Source organism: Solea senegalensis, linkage group LG19 (assembly GCF_019176455.1).
Source record: "Solea senegalensis isolate Sse05_10M linkage group LG19, IFAPA_SoseM_1, whole genome shotgun sequence".
NCBI lineage: Eukaryota > Metazoa > Chordata > Actinopteri > Pleuronectiformes > Soleidae > Solea > Solea senegalensis.
Window position 1 is genome coordinate 20729062 of NC_058038.1, and position 20000 is coordinate 20749061.

The window sequence follows — 20000 nt, forward strand, 5'->3', positions numbered from 1 at the left end:
ATTTTTCTACTTCTAATCTCATTTATCATATTTTTCTGTTTCTAATGTCATTTATCATATTTTTCTACTTCTAATCTCATTTATCATATTTTTCTGTTTCTAATGTCATTTATCATATTTTTATATTTCTAATGTCATTTATCATATTTTTCTACTTCTAATCTAATTTATCATATTTTTCTGTGTCTAATGTCATTTATCATATTTTTATATTTCTAATGTCATTTATCATATTTTTATATTTCTAATGTCATTTATCATATTTTTCTATTTCTAATGTCATTTATCATATTTTTATATTTCTAATGTCATTCTCATTGATCCCAAAATACAATGTTTGTCTTATGAGATTAGTTGGATAGCTTTTCATGACCTCCCTTATTACAAGGTTTTCCCAAATGAATCTTATTCACTTATTTAGGATTTACAGTAAAGCTTAAACATTGTTATTTGGATTTACACCTTGTGTGCTCGCATAATAATTTCATTTTTAAATTTTTATTTCATAAACAAAAGAAAAAAACTAAATGCAAATGTAATATATATGTATAAGTTGACTGTTAGCAGGTTAACCTGTAGCAGGTGAGGGTATTACAGTAAGTTGGTGTATAAAAAGCCACCAAATGGTTAGTCTTTGCAAGCAGGGATGACCCAAACCCTGGCCAAACGATGGGTCATTGATGGGTCACCATTTTGTGTCAAACTTCATGAAATTTAAAGGCATTCGACGTGTCGGGGAGATCTTGGTGTGCAGAGGCCATGGGTTGACACTGCAGTTGAATATGCCTGAACATCAAGCCACATGGGCAATTTCTAAATCCATTTATATTTAACAAATGGAATTAGGTTTGTCAGTGAAAACATTGCAAATCCAGATTTTCTCTTTCCCAAATGTCTCCAACTGTTTTGGCAACAGACTTTGTAATTTCATACGTTGTTACCAGTTGTCACTCGTTATAGATGCTGTGGCAGCAGATGTAGAGAGTGTGAGAGCAGGACTCATGTTATCTTCTTAAGATCTCAGAAAAGAAAGTGCTCTTTTTTAATCTTCACTTGTTATTATGACCTACAGTGTGTCCCTTACTGATAAACACAACATATACTCATGTGTGTGTTTTCCAGCAGACAGATGACGCCGCGCAGACAGACAGTCAGCCGACAACACAGACTGCACCTGAAAGCACAGACAGCAAGGCCCAGCCCAAAAGACTTCACGTCTCCAACATCCCCTTCAGGTTCAGAGACCCAGACCTCAGGCAAATGTTTGGCGTAAGTGCATAAACTAGTGGTTATATATTGTATAAATTGTACAAGTAAACAAAGATGTCTACATTGAAGGAGATGAATGGCCCAACGTTTGACCCCTTGTCATTGTTTCTTTACAGCAATTTGGCAAAATCTTAGATGTGGAAATCATCTTCAACGAGCGTGGTTCAAAGGTACGTGTCACTTTTTTATGTCGTCTGTCTTTCTTCGTCACTATTCAAGAATCAACCTGCATTAGATCGTCAGAATTCAGAGTCATTCAGAAGTCTGATTTCACTCATTGTACTTTCCACTATAACTGTAAACTTTAGGCAGATTGGATTTTTTCTACAATGGCAGCTCTCAAATAACCAAACAGTCACTGCCCATAGAGTGAATCCAGAAAGTCTACTTCTCACTTGATTTATCCGTCCATCCATTTTCTGCCACTTTATAGAGCAAACATAGGGTGAAAGGCAGGGTCCATCGCAGGGCTGCCATTAAAGAGACATACTTAAGCAATCACAGCCTATTTAGCGTGTCTGATTAACCTAATTCCCTATCTGCATGTTTTTGGACTGTGGGAGGAACAAAAATACCCTTAGTTGAAGCGTGATGTGCACCTGGGACCTTCAGCCAAAACACGAAACGAAACACACAATGCAGTGGTCGAGGTCACGGTGGGCAGAGCATGAACATTCAAACGTGTCTGTGTGTAGCATCGTTGTGATTCTTCGATGTTTTCACTCGCACAGCTCCACATTTCAGCACCTACTGTACAGGTTCTGCACTGATGGATGTGCGGCTTCATACTGATTTTTATTTTAATACAGTTAAATATTTAAAAGGTGTGTTTTATGACTATTTTAAAGGTAGCAGAAGCTCTGTAGCAGGTGAACAGGAGACACACACACACACACACACACACACACACACCAGGTGTAAACAACAGAAGCACGTGTGACGCTAGCGCAGCAGCACTACTGCCGTCACACACTGCCAGAGGACTCCGCCTCTCACTCCGCCTCCTTTTCCCAAGCTCGTCAGAGAACACTGGCCTTTGCATAGCAGAAAAAGATTAGGCTTTGGTTTCAAAAAGCACAACAGAGGCTGTAATTGTTTGGTGACGATGGCGTCCATAAAGTAAGACCCTTGCCTAGAGTTCATGATACGCAATAATGATGTAAAACGAGCAAATAACACACAACCACCAGTTATTTGTCGACAAAATCCACAGAAGAGTTGAAGCTGAGCTTCAAGTGGTTTTAATGACGATCTGTCACCCGTGATGATCAGCTGATTCTGGAGCATACGTTTAGTGTTGAAATGTAAAAACAACACGTTACATGTATGACGACATCTTAGAGGAAGCTGAGCTGATTCATGGGTAGCAGTTTCACTTTCTTCCAATAAATGTGACACACTGAACTTTTAAAGGAAACAATCATTGTTTATTTGTGGGGTTTGTGTCATTTTTGCCAGTGAATGATAACGAGGATCCTTCTTCTACATTCTGCCTCAATTCATTCTGAACTGGGCCAAACAGGAGCATTTTAGAGCACATAATCCTAGAGTCATAAACTCCTGTATAGACGGTAATGTGGTAACATTCTACTACTGCACCGTTAAAGTACAAGAACACAGTGATTAATCACATTTAGGGACAACAAGGTTTAGATATTGATTATAAAATGTTGATGCTCAATGTTAAGTATATAAATACAATTTCCACTCATTACATTAACACGACACAGACATGGCTGATCAATACAGGTATATTAAAATGTCCTTGTTAGAACTTTGTCTTTTATAGCTCTGTCTGAACCCGGCCCGGCACCGTGTTGACACTTGGTTCACAGACAGCACTCACAAGCACAATAGCAGTTGTCAATCACTCTGGCATCTTTACAGATGCTATCAATCATTTTCTCTTTGACTTCTTTTTGAGTAGCCCCCTGGTGGTTATTCAATATATCTGTTTATCCTGGTTGGCTTCAGGAAGAAACTGGAAAACTACATCCATATGTCCATACAGGGATTGATATATTAACACCACACACTCATTCACGTCTAAACTAGGGTGAAACCTGCACCTGGAACTGGGTCAGTGGGTGACAGGTCATCAGCTCACAGAGAAGTCAGTCAGAATGAATGTCTACGACAATGTTTTCATTGTAAGAAGGTATTTTGGTATAAACCTGCCTCCTGTTCATCAGTTCATGTGCTCGGGACATGCATGTGCAGTTAGAATTCAAGCCAAGACTTCAAACTTCTCTTTTTTGGGCTTCTAGAATGATGAGGTAGTGTGGATCGCTGGAACCTTTACAGACATCAACCAAAGGTGATGGTTCTGAACCGAGATTCTAAAAAGAAGCCGTCAAAGCAACGTGTCCCTCAAGAGTACATCACACACATGAGCATGCGTGGCTAAATATACGGTTACTCTGTGTTTTGGGTTGAGAACAGAGTCACTATCAAGACATGGCGTGATTCTGAACATCAGTCCTCTCAAGATGACACTTCTAACCATCTATCTAATGACATTATACGTTATTTGACCTTCATGAACTCACATGAACTCCATCCTTATCTACTGTACCAACATATTGGGACACCTGACCATGACACCACAACAGATTTTGTATTTCTGTGGGAATTTGTGCACATTCATTCTGTAGAGCATTTATGAAACTGATTGAAACCCTGGAATTCACTAGTTAACAGGTGTTTTTGGTTTACACCAGGCTCTGATTGGTTATATCCGTTGTTATTGTCCACAGCGCATCTATCAGCTGTAAACAAAGAGAAAATACTTTTAACGTTCACCTTCACCCTGTCATCCGTCTCAGAACAGAAACCCATGCTCTCAGTGTTGTGTCTCATGTGCTTTATTGTGACTCTTCATGTTCTGAACCCTAAAGTAAGGTAGAAGCTAGTGTCCATCATCACTGTTCACTGAATAACATGCATGTTCCTCTGTTCCTCTTCCATGTTGCTTGCAGGGTTTTGGATTCGTAACATTCGAGCACAGTGTGGACGCCGACAGGGCCAGAGAGAAATTACACGGCACCGTGGTAGAAGGTCGTAAAATAGAGGTGCATGTTCTCAAATATTTCTCCTGCTCCCCCGTGTTTATCTGTGTTTGCTTTTGTGTGTGAGAGTGTTTGACAGTCTGCTGCCACAACTCATTCTGCGGTCAAACCATGTCTCATCACTTTCCTTTCCCTGGGATGTCTCATTAACCATCCAACACAGATTTTTCTTTCTTTCTATCATTTATTTGTCCTCCTTTTATTATGGAAACACCCATTTCCACCAGAAAAAAAAGAGGTCAAACTTAGCCTCAACATAAATTGAAATTATGAGATAAAAAGTCGAAATTATGAGAATGAATGAATGAATGAATGAATGAGTGAGAATATTTGCCATTGTTACAGAAAGGGCCATTCAAAACATTGGTGGTGTTGGGGCGCATGCACACATCTCATAAATATGACTATTTGACCTATTGTACTCATAGATTTAAAATAACTTCTGTGTGCCTGTATACTTACAAAAGCTGTAATACTTATTTGACCACGTGGTATTTAATTGGCTTCCATGTGAACCAGTGAGTTCTAGAAGAACTAGAAGTATGGAACTTCTTCATACTTCTGTTCAGGATCTGTTGGACATGTGCTCCCATATTGCCCGTACCCCTACTTTGACCTACATTGCTTGTGTCAGTTGTTCATGGGCTTGTAATGCACATGTGTGTCTCTGGTAATTTGATCAAAGAAAATACTTCTGTATGAAAAACACTTTTTTTGTGAAGTGAATGATCAGTTAATCCACATCCTTTTTTTATGTGACATTTGGATTTATGTGATTATCACATTTTCATCCAGGATTCCTCGCCCATTGTACAACATTCCCATGTTGGATCAAACCACAGCAAGTGTTGATTTGGAACTTGACAAGTTCATAATAATCCTCAGTCCTCCATAATGTTTACCTTGTGGTTCCGTCAGGTCACGGCACTTATAATTTGTGGTTTTGCAGTTGACTAAATGTTTGCCCTTTGACTGCAATTAGTAATTATGTTGACGCTGCAAACCCACATCAGCTCTTAAAAAGCTCCATTTTGCTCCGCCACAATTTCCTGTCATGATCCACTGAGCTGAAATGATTTTGCTTCGTATATCCAGACTCAAATAAGAAGTAAAAAGCTGAACTGGGCAATTATCTCACCATCACACTGAGAGTGCAGCTCTCATCTCTTCTCTGACAGTATATTCTGGTGCTGGGAGCTTCCACTCCATGAAAGAACATACTGTACTTCACGGTTTAATCCTTGGTAGGGAAGGGCATGAGTATTTGATTATTTGCTTGATTATAAATAGTTTATCAGTTTGTATATATAATACAGTACAAAGATACACAACCAAATTTTTGTTGCATCTATTACCACAACGTGGCAGCGACAGCAAACATTAAGTCAGTGGACTTTGCTGTTTGCAGAATTTAACAAGGTCTTTGAATGCATCTCATTCTGCTCCCATTAACATGCTGTGAACCCAGCATTCCTTTCACTAGCTCCCATGTGCTGGGGATGAACACATTTTAATATTCCACAAATATGGGTCATATTGTTCCCATTTAAAAGACTGCTGAGTTATAATGAGCAGAACAATCAGTAGCCATCAGTAACTACAGTACATGCGTACAGACCACTATGAGAGCGTTTCCTCCGTATGTGCACTGAATTATTCTCTTTCTATATCGTATCTTAATATGTGTGTTCAGATTTGAGCAAGACTCTGAGAAGGAGTCAAGTTCACTTCAATCTATTCAGGCATCGGAAGTTCATTTACTTCTGCCCACAGGCAACATTTTCTCTTCCACCACATTTTAGAATGTTAATCTTGACCAAATGAGGCTTTAGCCACGTCATTAGCTCAAGGATATTCCTTAAACCTCCACCAACAAAACCAACAGGAGAAAAAGTGCAACAGGAGAAGAACGACCATCAGAGAATCACAAAACCATCGGATGTCTGTCTTGTCTTTACAATTTACAAAGTGGGATCATGTTATATTAATGAAAATGATAATCATGAGGTCATGGCTTCCTGAGCTTATCCTAAACCAAAATTCAACCCACCTCAACCAAATTCCCAGATGTCTTATTCTCTCCCCCTTATACAGTGCATTGAAATGTAATATTGTAATGTAATGTAATGTTCACATAAGTGTTAATAAAATATCATGATTATAAAAATATCAACATTTGACAATGTTAGATGAGAGTGAGGTCACCGTTCTTAAAACTCACATCAATGAGAACCACTGTTGACAAATGACAGGACAAGAGCTGGAAGTAAGCAAACATACATTCATGAACCATAAACCTGTACAATCATCAGGTGGAGTTTTGACTTCATGGGGTCAAATGTAACAAGAAGGGTAACATTTGTCTCCTGATTTAAAGGGATAGTTAAGGGTTTTTGGGAGTGTGGTGTATGAGGGACTGAAGTCATGACATTAGACGGTCCTTTTTAAGTGAAAAGTGAGGTTTGTGTTGCCTTGGAAGTCATTATTATTATTATTATGGAAGTGTGTGCGTTTTTAATGACATCCATGTTGGATGTTGATAATCTTGGTCGGGATTAAGTAAGACAACCTCACCAAACAGCACTTCCTGTATCCTATGAGCTCAAACTGTTGTTTTTCTTTTAGGATTTGATGCAGGAGAGAGCGAGAGAGCGAGCGAGAGAGCGAGCGAGAGAGCGAGCAGTGTGCAAACTTTAAACTTTGTGTTAAGCATCTAAAATGGCAGCCATGTTTCCACTGAGAATGAGCCTGTCTCACGCTGTTTCTCGTGCAAACAGAAAATTATAACTTTAATTTTGATATAATTCCTCTCTTACTTATAGTTACGTATAGTTAATATGTTGTTTTTGTTTTTTTTTTGTATATTGCACGTATGGCATGGAACATGATGCAGAAGAACGAGGAGCTCAGTGAAATAATAATCGACTGGTTCTGAAGCTGAATATTTTTTTATTCTTTTAATTTGTAATCTATAGTTTAGGAATCCCCCTCCTCTCCTCTGTCCCCCATTTTTCCTTTCACCCCAACCGGTCTAGGCAGATGCTGCACATCACTGACTCTCCACTGAGAACAAGTGTCTGTTGGTTCTGCTCTCCTTGATGTTGTCTATGTACGGTGCCTTTATGATTTGGCACGATACAAATAAAACTGAATTCAATTGAATATCACAGGAATCAGTGTAATAGTAACACAGGTGCTAAAGCTTTGGGTCAGGGAGCGTTTGGATGTCATTTATTTATTTATGTTATCACAGATCATTGAAAAACATCATGTTATGTCTTCCTTCTGAACATTATCTGCTCCAGTACGTCAGTTAAAGACACATTGTCAGTCTGTCCATGTGGTCCCCATATGGTTTATATTTGAGTTAGTCTGTAGTTTTGTCCATGGTGGCCCCAACCATGTGGACAAACATGGGTGGGGCCCGTATTGACAGCCCAGATGAAACCCTTATGGGGCCCACACGGACACACCGGCCTGCTGAAGAGAGTTTGTGCAGTGGAACGATTACACCTGAGTAAGACGCTGCTTATTCCTCTTTCATCTCCTCCTCCCCCCGCCGTCTTTCCAACGCTAGCTTGTGTAGGGCCCCACAGTAACAGTTGACAAACAAGTGGGAGGGGCCTAAAGGTTTGGGAATGGTAAGTGTGGGCGAGCAAGCCATTCTGCCAGCATTTCCTCTCACTCCTCCTCTCTCTGTGGAACGTTTGCAACGCTCAAACTCACATTACATTTCTGTTTGAATTGTGGTTGAGTTGATGTTGACGTGTCGGCGTGAACTGATTGTTCTCCTGAAGCTGCGTGTGCGAGCGTTACTGACTGACCGTTTGCACATCGGAGACTGTTGTTTCTTTTATGTTACTTCAGAAGATAATGCACTCTTACTTTACCCCCCCCAGCTGTTGTTTGAATTTGGAATGGTCTGATTGGTCGATTCAGTTAGTTGGCTTTATCTCTATCTCTTCTTGCAATGACTTTGGTGAACGCTTTGTGTTGCTATGGTCACAACAGTTCTTCTCATGTTTTAAGGTTGTCTGAATGTTGCATAATGCTCCCGACATGGTTTCTTCTCCCTTTACCCCACTGACTTTGCCCCCCCTTTTCCTACCCACTGCATGCATGTATACATTTCTGAAAAATCATTTTGTCACGCGCATCTGTTGTTACTTGACTGTTGTCTGTATGTTATTGAAATGTCACAAGAGTGCATGCTGCTTAATGTTGTCATATAAAAATATGCAAATAAGAAAGAAAAAGGATGTATTTGGAGGTGTTTCTGAATGCAGTTTTGAAAACACTGAAGTGACGTGGGTGTTGTGACAAACTATGCATGCAGATGTACTCAAACATGTGCAGCACACATACATGTATTATAACTTATGGCATTCTCTCTTCACTCACTGTAGGTCAACAATGCAACAGCCCGAGTAATGACAAATAAGAAGACAGTCAACCCTTATGCAAATGGTAAGGCCGTGTGCATGTTTATCTTTAAATATTCTAACCTATTGTAAGTCTTTAAGCTTTAAGGCTTGACAACACTGGGTCTCATTCACCAACTCACACGAGTCTGGCAAGGACGTAGTCACATCCGTGTGACGTATGCAGACTTTTCAAAGATCTCAAAGACACTCTACGGTTGTTATCGAGTTAAGCCCGCCCAGCATGTCAGGCGAAAAAACATTTGTCATTTGTCATTGTTGGAGATTATGCACTTGGCCAAGATGGAGAGATAATTGTGTCAAGAAGAAGAAAATGTTATAGCAACCTCTGAAAAAACAATCCCAATGACATGGGGAGGCAGAGTCTCCAACACTGGAGGAGGTGTGGCTTGAAATTGTTAATGAAATACATGATATGGAGCAAATGACTCAGAGATTCTGAACATTTGACTTTGTTTATTTGTCAATGACAGGAGAAAAGTCACAGTCAAGACAATCCTGATGTTTTTGTTGTTGTTGCCGTTACGATTGTTGTGTCTGTACATGTCTTCTTCTTCTTCTTCTTCTTCTTCTTCTTCTTCTTCTTCTACTTCTTCTTCTTCTTCTGACCAAACTGGAAACTGAAGTTTGTGTGTCTTTGTAAACTGTTCATCAAGGAAATGTGTGTTTTGAGCTTGTGGGGACACAGGAGTTGGTAAGTTCCTGTCACTTCCTGTCACTTTGGTGAGTCACACATTTACAAAATGGAAACAGCAGTGGATCAACAACTCCTGTCCATCCATGGACTTGGATGTGAAGCTGGGAGCAGTTTCACTTTGACCTTTGAAAACTGTCCAACAGCAAGAAGTTGGCAAATATATTCTTAAGATTTCGTACATTTAGCAGCTGAAATCATGTCGACTGGCTTCTATGTCACTACCTCATACAGCCACACAAAAACCTTGAAGCATTTATTTATAGATAATCTAGATGATGTAAATTGGACTTTCTAAATTGACCATAGGTGTGAGTGTGAGAGTGGTGATCTGTCCTGTATTGTGTGTCATTCGATGTCCGCTGCTGATAGTCCGTTCATACGTATCTCAACCTCAAAGTTTAGTGATGTTTTTAGAAATTCATTCTTGTTACTTTTTGTCTCCTTGGTGGACCCAGAAGCAGCAACAGTGACATTATTACAACAGTGCAAATAGATGGATGTGTGTGTGGAGCAGGCAGGTGCAGTGAAGCAATGCTGATGTTATTGAGGATACAACAGGTAACATGAAAGATACTTAAAGGAAACATTAAAGAGGCCGAGAGCGTAGCCACCACTGAGGTGAAGCTAACAGTCAGGTGGAGGAGAGTGAGTCAGTTGGATTCTTGGCTAATGTTGTGTTTGATTTACATCCCAAGTCCAAACGGGACGTGAGTGTTTATCGCGTTCCAGTCGAGAAGTCGCAAACATCGCGGTTTTTCCCTTGTTTTTGTGACTCATGTCTTGATTGTGGTCTAACAGAAACAAATGGCATGTAACTGGGCTAAAGTGAGCATCTATCTGTTGATAGATTATTGACGTAAAACCTGAACAGTGACTGAGTTACAGACATACGAACACCACACAAGGGTTGAACATACATTTGAACTGACTGAATTCAGTGAAAGCAACTCTGGTTGGTCAGAGGAATGATTGACATGTGGACTCATCGTCAAGACACACAGGTTTCACTGACCATGCTATGATTTATATATATTCATATTTCCTTTCTTCAGTGTCTACTGATCTCACACATGGATCAAATATTTCCTCACATGTGACTCATTTCTAGGGTTCGCAATTTCTTCTGAGGGTTGAGAGAGAAAAGGAGCTTTAAACTCTCAGGAGAGTTGCCTGGCACAGCTTTAGCAAAGTGTCCAGTAATGCTCTGTGATTCAGTCGGGAATCTGCTGCTGCTGCCGCTGCTGCTGCTGCCGCTGCTGCTGCTGCTGCCGCTGCTGCTGCTGCTGCCGCTGCTGCTGCTGCCGCTGCTGCCGCCGCTGCTGCTGCTGCTGCTGGACAGCAAACCAAACTGGAAAGATCTGGACACATTATTCGACTCATAGACACTGATTTACAACTGAAAAGTGGTTTAAGGCTTTAGTTACACTGTGAGGTTCACATGATGAAGGATGCGTTGTTGGACTCATGAGAGTAACGTTATTGAGTCTTGTGGTCATCAGACATCATCATCACAGACATCCTCACCATAGAGAACGGTGGTTTTCTTTGTAGAATTTAGACATTCTGTCTTTGACCATCTGCCCCCTAAAGGCAGGATTGATAAATTGATAAATGAAAAACTGTTGAGTTTCATTCTATGTTTCTTTCCTCTGATGAGCAAAGACAGATGAACATTTCATACTTGACACATGACAATCCTTCACTATAGGAAGATTTGTAGTTGGTCCATCCATGAAGTGTGTAAGTATGTTCTCTGTCAGATCACGCTGAAACGTTATTAAACAGAACAGCAGCCCAGTGATGATCAGGTACGCTGTAACTCAGCTCAGTGCATTCATCTCTGTGATCACTGTCACTTTCATGTTATTGCACAAAGCACTTGTGAGTGAAGCACAGATGGAGACACGTTGGCATCTCAGCATTCTAGTGGGCGTTCCAGACGCTAAAACTGTTTACTGTTCTGGACAAACATAAGTCCAAAAGACATTAACATTATTTTGTTTGATGGCCGTGCGGTTGGTATAGTGGTTAGCACTCTTGCCTTTGAAGCAAGAAGACCCAGGTTCGCGACCCGGGCCTTTCTTCATGGATGAATTGTTAAACGTTGTTCAGTGAGTGAGTGAATCTGCCCCTTTTTCACTTCCCATATCTGGCAGTTATTCAGCTGTTTAGCAGTTACAAAAATAAAATTAATTTCACATCACTCATCCTGGTTTGACTGGTCTAAACTGCTGGAGGCACGAGAATTGAAGTGCTGTGTTCCCTGTTATCCAAATGGTGGCGCTGTTAAGAATGTGTTTGGCTTTAGCTTGATTACAACTTGCTTTTAAATGCATGTATATAGTGTTTTCCCGACCACATGCAGGCACGTCCATAAAAAAATCGTAATCGAAAAATCGGGTTTTGACAGAAAATCAGGATTTTATTTCTGGGCAAAATCAAACGGCGCTAACTGTATCTATGCATTCCACAGGTTTATCTTATCAATATGGGTCCCAAGCAGAAGGTGGTCCCATCCATGTTTGCCCACATGAGCTTCCCATGTGAGGCCCATTTGAGTAAAACCGTGTTGGACCTGCATAATTTGCCCACTTAGTACCTGGGCTTGGAGTGGGTTAGCATGGAAACCACTGACAAACCCTACTCGGGCCTTTATTGTCAGCCCAAATATAATCCCTGTGGGGCCCACATGGACGTGCTGGCTGGTGGATGTTGAACCTTCCATTGTCAGCACTGGTAACAGTGATACCAACGCTTGACATTAGCATTTTGCACTCACACAAAAATGTTAAAAATGAAACCGTACTCACCACTGTAATGGCAGATGAAGCTGACTGGATGATCAGGGTTAGTGAGGATATACTGAGCATTTCTTTCTCTTTCTCATCCTCTGTGTCTTTGTCTTGCTGTCCATCTTATTTCAGGCTGGAAGTTAAATCCAGTGGTCAGTGCTGTCTACAGCCCAGAATTCTATGCAGGTAAGAGGACATGCCCTTCTCCATTTGTCACCATCTGCTCTGTCGTTATCTTCCTACTCCTCATTCTTCAGGGCTCTTTTTTTCCCTGACGTCTTCGTTTTGTCCTCTCCATTTTCTTTTTAACCTTCATCACCTTCTTCCCTTCCAGCTTCCTTTTTAAGACACGTGCAGCCGCAGCAGCAAAGTCTGTTTACGGAGCAGAAATGCATCGACTCGCTAAACGGCCATCTATGCTGCAAGACAAACACTGTCCCTGCGCTCGTGTCCCTGCAGTCTGCACTGGTGTCCCTGCACTCGTGTCCCTGCACTCGTGTCCCTTCAATCTGCACTCGTGTCCCCGCAGTCTGCACTCGTGTCCCCGCAGTCTACACTCGTGTCCCTACAGTCTGCACTAGTGTCCCTGTACTCGTGTCCCTGCAGTCTACACTCGTGTCCCTGCAGTCTGCACTCGTGTCCCTGTACTCGTGTCCCCGCAGTCTGTACTAGTGTCCTGCAGTCTGCGTCCCTGCAGTCTACACTCGTCCCTGTCTGCACTCGTGTCCCTGTACCTGCAGCGTGTCCCTGTACTCCCTGCAGTCTACACTCGTGTCCCTACAGTCTGCACTAGTGTCCCTGTACTGTCCCTGCAGTCTACACTCGTGTCCCTGCAGTCTGCACTGGTGTCCCTGCACTCGTGTCCCTGCACTCGTGTCCCTTCAATCTGCGCTCGTGTCCCTGCAGTCTACACTCGTGTCCCCGCAGTCTGCACTCGTGTCCCTGTACTCGTGTCCCTGCAGTCTGCACTCACCCTTAAACACCATCCAAGCCCCCGGCCTGTCATTAACCACGGCCATTAAGGTGAAAAATACCTGGATATTGTGATAAGAGGGACAAAGACAGATAAAAGAGTGAGGTGGAGGAGAAGGAGACGGAGAATGAGGGAAAGGGCAAGAGAGAGGGAACTTTAATTTTTTCAAGGATATTAAAAGCTATGAAAGATATTAGGAAAATTAAGATCAATATTTTGTTGCCTAATTCACCCCGACATTCTTTCAACTACAAAATAGCTTTGTATTGATTTACCTTTGTCTCACCTTTCAAGATCCCAAACCACCACTGCGGTGTGTGTGTGTGTGTGCGTGTGCGTGTGCGTGTGTGTGTGTGTGTGTGTGTGTGTGTGTGTGTGTGTGTGTGTGTGTGTGAGTGTAGGTGAGTGAGTGAGTGAGTGAGTGTGAGTGAGTGTGTGTGTGTGTGTGTGTGTGTGTGTGTGTGTGTGTGTGTGTGTGTGTGTGTGTGTGTGTGTGTGTGTGTGTGCGTGCGTGCGTGCGTGCGTGCGTCGCGTCGCGTCGCGTCGCGTCGCGTGCATGCGTGTGCGTGTGCGTGCGCGTGTGTGTGTGTGTGAGTGAGTGTGTGTGTGTGTACAAGCCTTTTTGTGTTGCTAATTTGTGCTATTATGATATGAATAGGCTGCAATGTTGGTTAATTGGTTGAGATGTTTTGATCCTCACTCACTAATGAGTTGTTTTCACAATGAAACCAGTTGAATATAAATCTCCAAACACACTTTCTTATCACATGATTTCACAGCTTTCCATATTTAAATGATATCAAATACAAGTCTCAACTTCTTTCTACTTGGAGTCATTTATTGACAAACCTTAAGCCAGATTGTTCCTGTATATTCATGACAGTCTTTTTAAAATACACTTATTTTAAAATGACATGCTCATGTACACGTTTACGTCATGTGGCCTTACTGGTTATTTTTTGGGATTATAACGATTCATTATACATTTTATTTAACCAGGAAATTGTTGTTGATGTTTGCTAGTGTGGGGACACAGTATTACTGATTCATACACAGTGAGGTGCATTTTACTGCAGTACATCTGCCTGAAAGCCAAAGTTACCTCTGACTCATCGGGCAAATCAGGGTTTATTAAATAGGTCGAGTGAGTGAGAATGTTAAGAACTAACTGTGGCTAAAAATGGAACCAATTAAGAATGTATTACGTACTTAACCATCAACGGCCAAGAGGGTGTACATCACTCAAAGCATTAACATCGTTAGCCGGTGAAGAGATCAAAATGACTGCAGAAGTGGCCTCTGAGCTGCACGTTCACGGGAACCCCAGTTTAGTCCAGTAATATAATATCTGTCACACATCACAGAGAGTTTCATTGCAGCCTCATTGAAGCCTTTTTCTAATTATTAATTATAAATTCATTATTATTGCACAATTTCCACTGACACTGCACAGCTTTCAGTGACTTAGTCTTATACTCTATATATTTGCAATATTATTATATTTTTATTTATTAGGTGTTTTACTATTGCTGATACTATTATACTCACTATAATGAACTAGTATACTTGACTATTGTTAAACATCTGAAGCCGGAAACAAATTCAAATCAAATTCATCAACAGAAAAGTGTGTGTTTTGCATTGACAATAAAAATCTATTGTTTTCTTAAACTCACGTAACTCATGTACAGTGTTTAACATTTTAATTATGTACAAGATGTGCATTGCTATAATTCATTGTAAATGATTTACCTACTATTTGGAGTTTATTCATTCATTCATTCATTCATTCAACTAATGGTTAAGGAAAAAACGTGAAATGTGCAACCGTGTGTCTTAACAGAGAATGTCAGCAGTTTGATCGTGGCTCCTCCTCTCTGTATGTCAAACAAGAAAATATGTATATTAATAATAATATATCTGTACCACTGAGTTGCCATAGTTTGTTTTTAATCCACTGACATAAAAATAGAACATATGGACACAATACTCATTTGCAAGTGTCTCCATAATAACTGTGTGACAGGAAAATACAGATGAGTTGTGTGAATGGGTAAATGGCCAAACTATATATATATGTATATATATACACACATATATATATATATATATGTATATACATATATATATATATACATATACATATACCCATATACCCATTTGAAGATAGCGAAGATACCCAATCCCGATTGTTCTTTGTTAATTGGACCCTCTATGAAGCCAGGGTAAATGAGAGTGTTGCGTTAGGAATGGCATCCGACACAAAAACTCTGCCAGATCAAATATGTGGATCATCTGCTGTGGGGAAAAAAATGGGGGCATGTACAACAATCAACACTCAGGAGAAAGAATAAAAATGATCCTACCCTGCTCGTGCCAGCTCTACGCAGAGCATGCACACCAATTTAGGTTGTAATTGTGTCCACTGGGTTTTCATTAGTGCCATTCAGAATGTAACTGAGCAAGATTTATCATATGTAGACAAATGTTCGCCTCACCCTGCAAAGATGTTTTGGTTGATGGGAACCACGTGTTTCACTGATCTTAGACGTGAAAGAAATGTGTGTTTTAACAAAATGGTTTTTTGGTTCTTATTACATTTTGAGCAAGTATTACCAGGGTTGTAGTTAGCGCATGATAGCGGGCAGGCCTGATGATTTGCAGCCGATTCAGTGTCAGTGCCGTTTTCCTTGTTGTAACGTTGTTCTTGGCTACTGTTCCATCTAATCATGCCAGCATCGAATCGTGGAAATAACAACAAACGCACGTTGCCGGACAAAGTCTGAAGATAGGTTTGCGTTGCAAGTACTCGCTCCGCGAAGGCGCGCGTGGGAATACCAACCAAACCGTCCAGCGTTGAGCCGTGCCGAGCTGAGACGAGGCGAGCTGGGACCATATAGTGGAAAAGTCACATTAGTCATTGGTTTAGAAAGCACGAGGTGAATTTAGGCATTTCAGGAACACAGAAACACTATCACGTGCCGTACATGCACGCTCAACATCTTCGTCCTGTTTTTACTGTGCCATGTACACGTGTAGTGCAGCAGTTGGTGCTTTCTCAATAGAAGGAAACAAGAAGCTTGACTGTAGCTAGATGAACTGTCTAAGATGGGTTAGCGTGTAACATTCAAGGCACTCTGGAAGTGGGTTCCCTTGAGATAATATTAGCATTTGAATGCTGGACAGAATATTCAGTGTTCTCCTATTTCAGGTGTAAAAAAAGATGGAACAGCGAGAGAGTGGCAGTGGAGTGGAGCTATTGTGCTATAGTGTTAGTAACTTATCATCAATCTTAATGGGGGCGACTGACACAAAGCTTAATTTGAGCGCTGGGGTGAGTGAAGGTTGAGAAGGAGATCGAGGTGCCATTTCCAACCCTAATTATACATCTCTTCCAAAAGGAGATCTAATAAAATGCTAATAGAAACAGTGAATCATTCATTGACCTGATGAAAAATGGAGGGTTTGAGCCAAAGGACAAGAGTTTCTCAAAGAGAGACAAGGAGAAGAGCGAGGCTGATAATTGTTCCTATTCATCTTTTGTCACCTTCATTTTAGGGCCGAGGGGTGTGGCCACTCTTAAAGGGAAAGTTCAGGTTTTTTTTTTTCAGTTTTGTTGTATGAGATACTGACACATCCATCTGGACAACGGTAGCTCAGTGATACAGCAAGTCGTCTTTCAACTTAAAGGTTGTGGGTTATATTCCCGGCTCCACTAGTATACATGCCAATGTGTCCTTGAACAAGACACTTAACCCCATGTTGCTCCTGATGGCTGTGCCGGCAGCGTTATGTTCTGTAAATACTGACCATTTACCACACTCAACTGTCAATGTGCCGTGTGCAAAGTCTTGCTGCTCACCTAAAACACACTATGTCACGTTGTGTCCAGGCTGGGCTGCTAAGTTTGTGTCCACAATGGTGGATTTTAAACTCAGTGATGGATGAAGCATGTCTGTGCATCGACTGCCCCGCTGGTCAAACACCAGAGTTTGCAATTGGCCGTCTTCGTGCACTCGGGCTTCACTGATGTGAGCTTCACAAGCTTTAATCAGGCTCATTGTCCCAGGCTCCTCCCCCTGAGTTGTCACTTTGTTGCCTTTCTCTCTACACCACTCAAAACGTGGTGAGAGCCACTGAGAGGCTCATCTCACACAGCTGCACCTCAGTGTCAGAATGGTCTGAATGAAAAAGAACTCATGCCTCATTTTCTCTTCTCCATCTCCAGTACCAGGTTTTCCCTACCCAGCAGCCAGTGCAGCAGCAGCAGCAGCAGCAGCAGCAGCAGCGTACAGAGGAGCCCACCTACGGGGTCGAGGACGGACCGTGTACAACACATTTAGAGCGGCTGCTCCTTCTCCTCACCTCCCAGCTTATGGAGGGTGAGCGTCCTCTCTTTCCTTGTCCGTCAGTCATGTTGTCGTTGCTTCGTCTTCCTCTCCTCGCTTCGCTTTACAACGTGTAGCGAGTCCATGCTCAGTAGAGTCAGTAGAATGATGCATGCTGGTCTGGCTTAACAGTGATAAGCTGAGTTCCCCCTGACTTCCACCAGAATGCTGAGTCATCCAACAGGCATGCTCCAGGACATGGGAAATGACTGTGGTGAGGAATCGAAGTTTCATCTGACGTTTTTAAACAGATGAACCCAAAGAATGAAAATACAAACAACAAAAGCCCATCGTTCCAGCCCCAGAGGCAGATCTGGCTGAGCCTTCGTAGCTGAATACTCTGGACACAAGCCAAAGTACAGCTGTGTATTGTGGGCAGTCAGATCTGATTTGCCATTATTTTGTCGGTTCTTTTTTTATTTATTTCACTTTTTATGACTGCGAGCAAATGAACACTAAGGAGGCTGGTGGGGAATTTCTTTGAGGATGACAGAAGAGAGGCTTGTTTTGTTTCCTCCAAAGTCCTACTGCTTTATGGAGCTAATCCCAGCTGACATAGGGTGTACCCCATGTGACTGATGGGGTACAACATACAACCAATCACTCTCATATTCACACACAATATTACTCATGTTAGAGTGTCTAATTAACCTTGTTGCACAGAGAGAACATGACATTTCCACACTGAGAGGATTTGAATATGTGATCTTCTTGTTGTGAGGCAACAATGCTGCTCCACCATGTGGCCACAGTGCACATTCTTAATTCTAAATGTAAATGCTGGGGTGCAACACAACATTTAATCAGCAAAGTAAACAGTCGCTGTCACTCAGGGAGTTAAGAGATGCCCCGCCCACATTTCTTTTCTATACTGTGAATAGAGAAATCCTGCACGTTTAACTTTTGTTTTCTACAATTAGACACATGTCGTGATGTCTTGCAATATACTGATTATCACAGAATTGTTGTATTGCAATATTATTACGATATGTGATGTATTATTATACGATATATCACATATCGTATCATGAGCTACCCTGAGATTCCCACCACAAGTAAATACACTTGAGTGTACATTTTAGGAGTCAAATGCATTGATATTATTGATTATTGATGGAACACCAGTCAAACAACAAACAATGCAAACCCCCAACTCTCTGAAAGTGATGTTCCCACCTACAGCAGCACTCTCTATAGAACTCCAATGAGCCCAAATAAACAATTGTGCACACAAGAACTCGTATTGAAGCCTATATTTTGTAACATTTCAGATTATATTGTTCTTCCCTCACGGCCTCAGTACCAGGGCGTCGTCGTAACTTTAGTAAACACAGACATGCAGAGAGATTTTTGAACTATTATAAGGCGATCAAAGCATAATTCCACCAACTGGTTACAGTTATATTACGACCAAATGACATCACAGCAAAAGAGTCACATGTTACATATACATGTGTGTTTGGCCACATGGAAGAAAACATACAGTTAGTTTTATTCTACTTTCATGAACACTGCTGAACGATGTGACTTATTCATGTGAATGTGTGTGTGTGTGCAGAAACACTGTCCATGTCAGGACCAGGAGTTCTCTTTCAGACCAGAACCTGGCAGAATCTAACTTCTAAACAAATGGTTAAGGTTTGGCATAAGATTCACTACTCGTCGTGGTTAAGGTTAAGGTTAAGGTTATGTATAACACTTTATGAATGAATGAAAGTCAGTGTCTGCAGTAACCTGTAGTCTGCGTGTGCATATGCTATACTGCAGTATTCCAAACATGTCGCTGAGACCAGGCTTTGAGAAGTCAAACGGTCTGTGCTCCACGTTGACATTAGAATCTTACCTGTTATTAGAGAGGACAAAGAAATGTGACAGCTCATGAAATTGGAAGCTTGGTCTTTAGTGCACAGTGATCCAGGTTTTTGAAGCGTGGTTATTTGAGTCACTGACGCACAGTCGGCGTCTTCCACACTGACTGTGTTGTGACTGCTGCTCAGTGGTCGAGGGTTCAGTTCCCATGGTCCACTATTGTATACTGTATGCCAATGTGTCCCTAAGCAAGACAGTGAAGACACAGACTTTTCACAGGAGGCTGATTTATTCCTGAATACTCCAGTCAAAGTGTCTCTCATTACTATTATTTATTGTCTTGTTAGTTTCATTTTCTTCCATATTCCACTCTGATGATCACATACCATAGTAGTAATATTTAAGTACCACCAGAAGCAGCTTGCGTACCACTGCATGACATCACAGCTTGAGAACCATGGCATCATTATTGACTGGTATTGCTAACTACATATGTTTCTAACTTCTCAAGGAACGCCGTGAACCCACTTCTAATTTCCAGTGTAAATGTGAACGCAGCATG

General features: G+C 41.4%; 1 protein-coding gene across 6 annotated transcripts in view; it reads left to right on the forward strand.

Annotated features, from left to right (window-relative positions):
* Positions 1-20000, forward strand: part of rbfox1 (RNA binding fox-1 homolog 1) — a 119708-nt gene that overhangs the window by 77382 nt on the left and 22326 nt on the right. For 5 of the 6 annotated variants that reach the window (XM_044050393.1, XM_044050390.1, XM_044050395.1 and 2 more), the window contains exons 3-8: positions 1123-1269; positions 1386-1439; positions 4248-4340; positions 8744-8804; positions 12401-12454; positions 17470-17623. In XM_044050393.1, the coding sequence (XP_043906328.1) occupies positions 1123-1269; positions 1386-1439; positions 4248-4340; positions 8744-8804; positions 12401-12454; positions 17470-17623 (563 nt within the window). The remainder of the gene's footprint in view (positions 1-1122; positions 1270-1385; positions 1440-4247; positions 4341-8743; positions 8805-12400; positions 12455-17469; positions 17624-20000) is intronic. The other variant, XM_044050391.1, reaches the window with a different exon arrangement.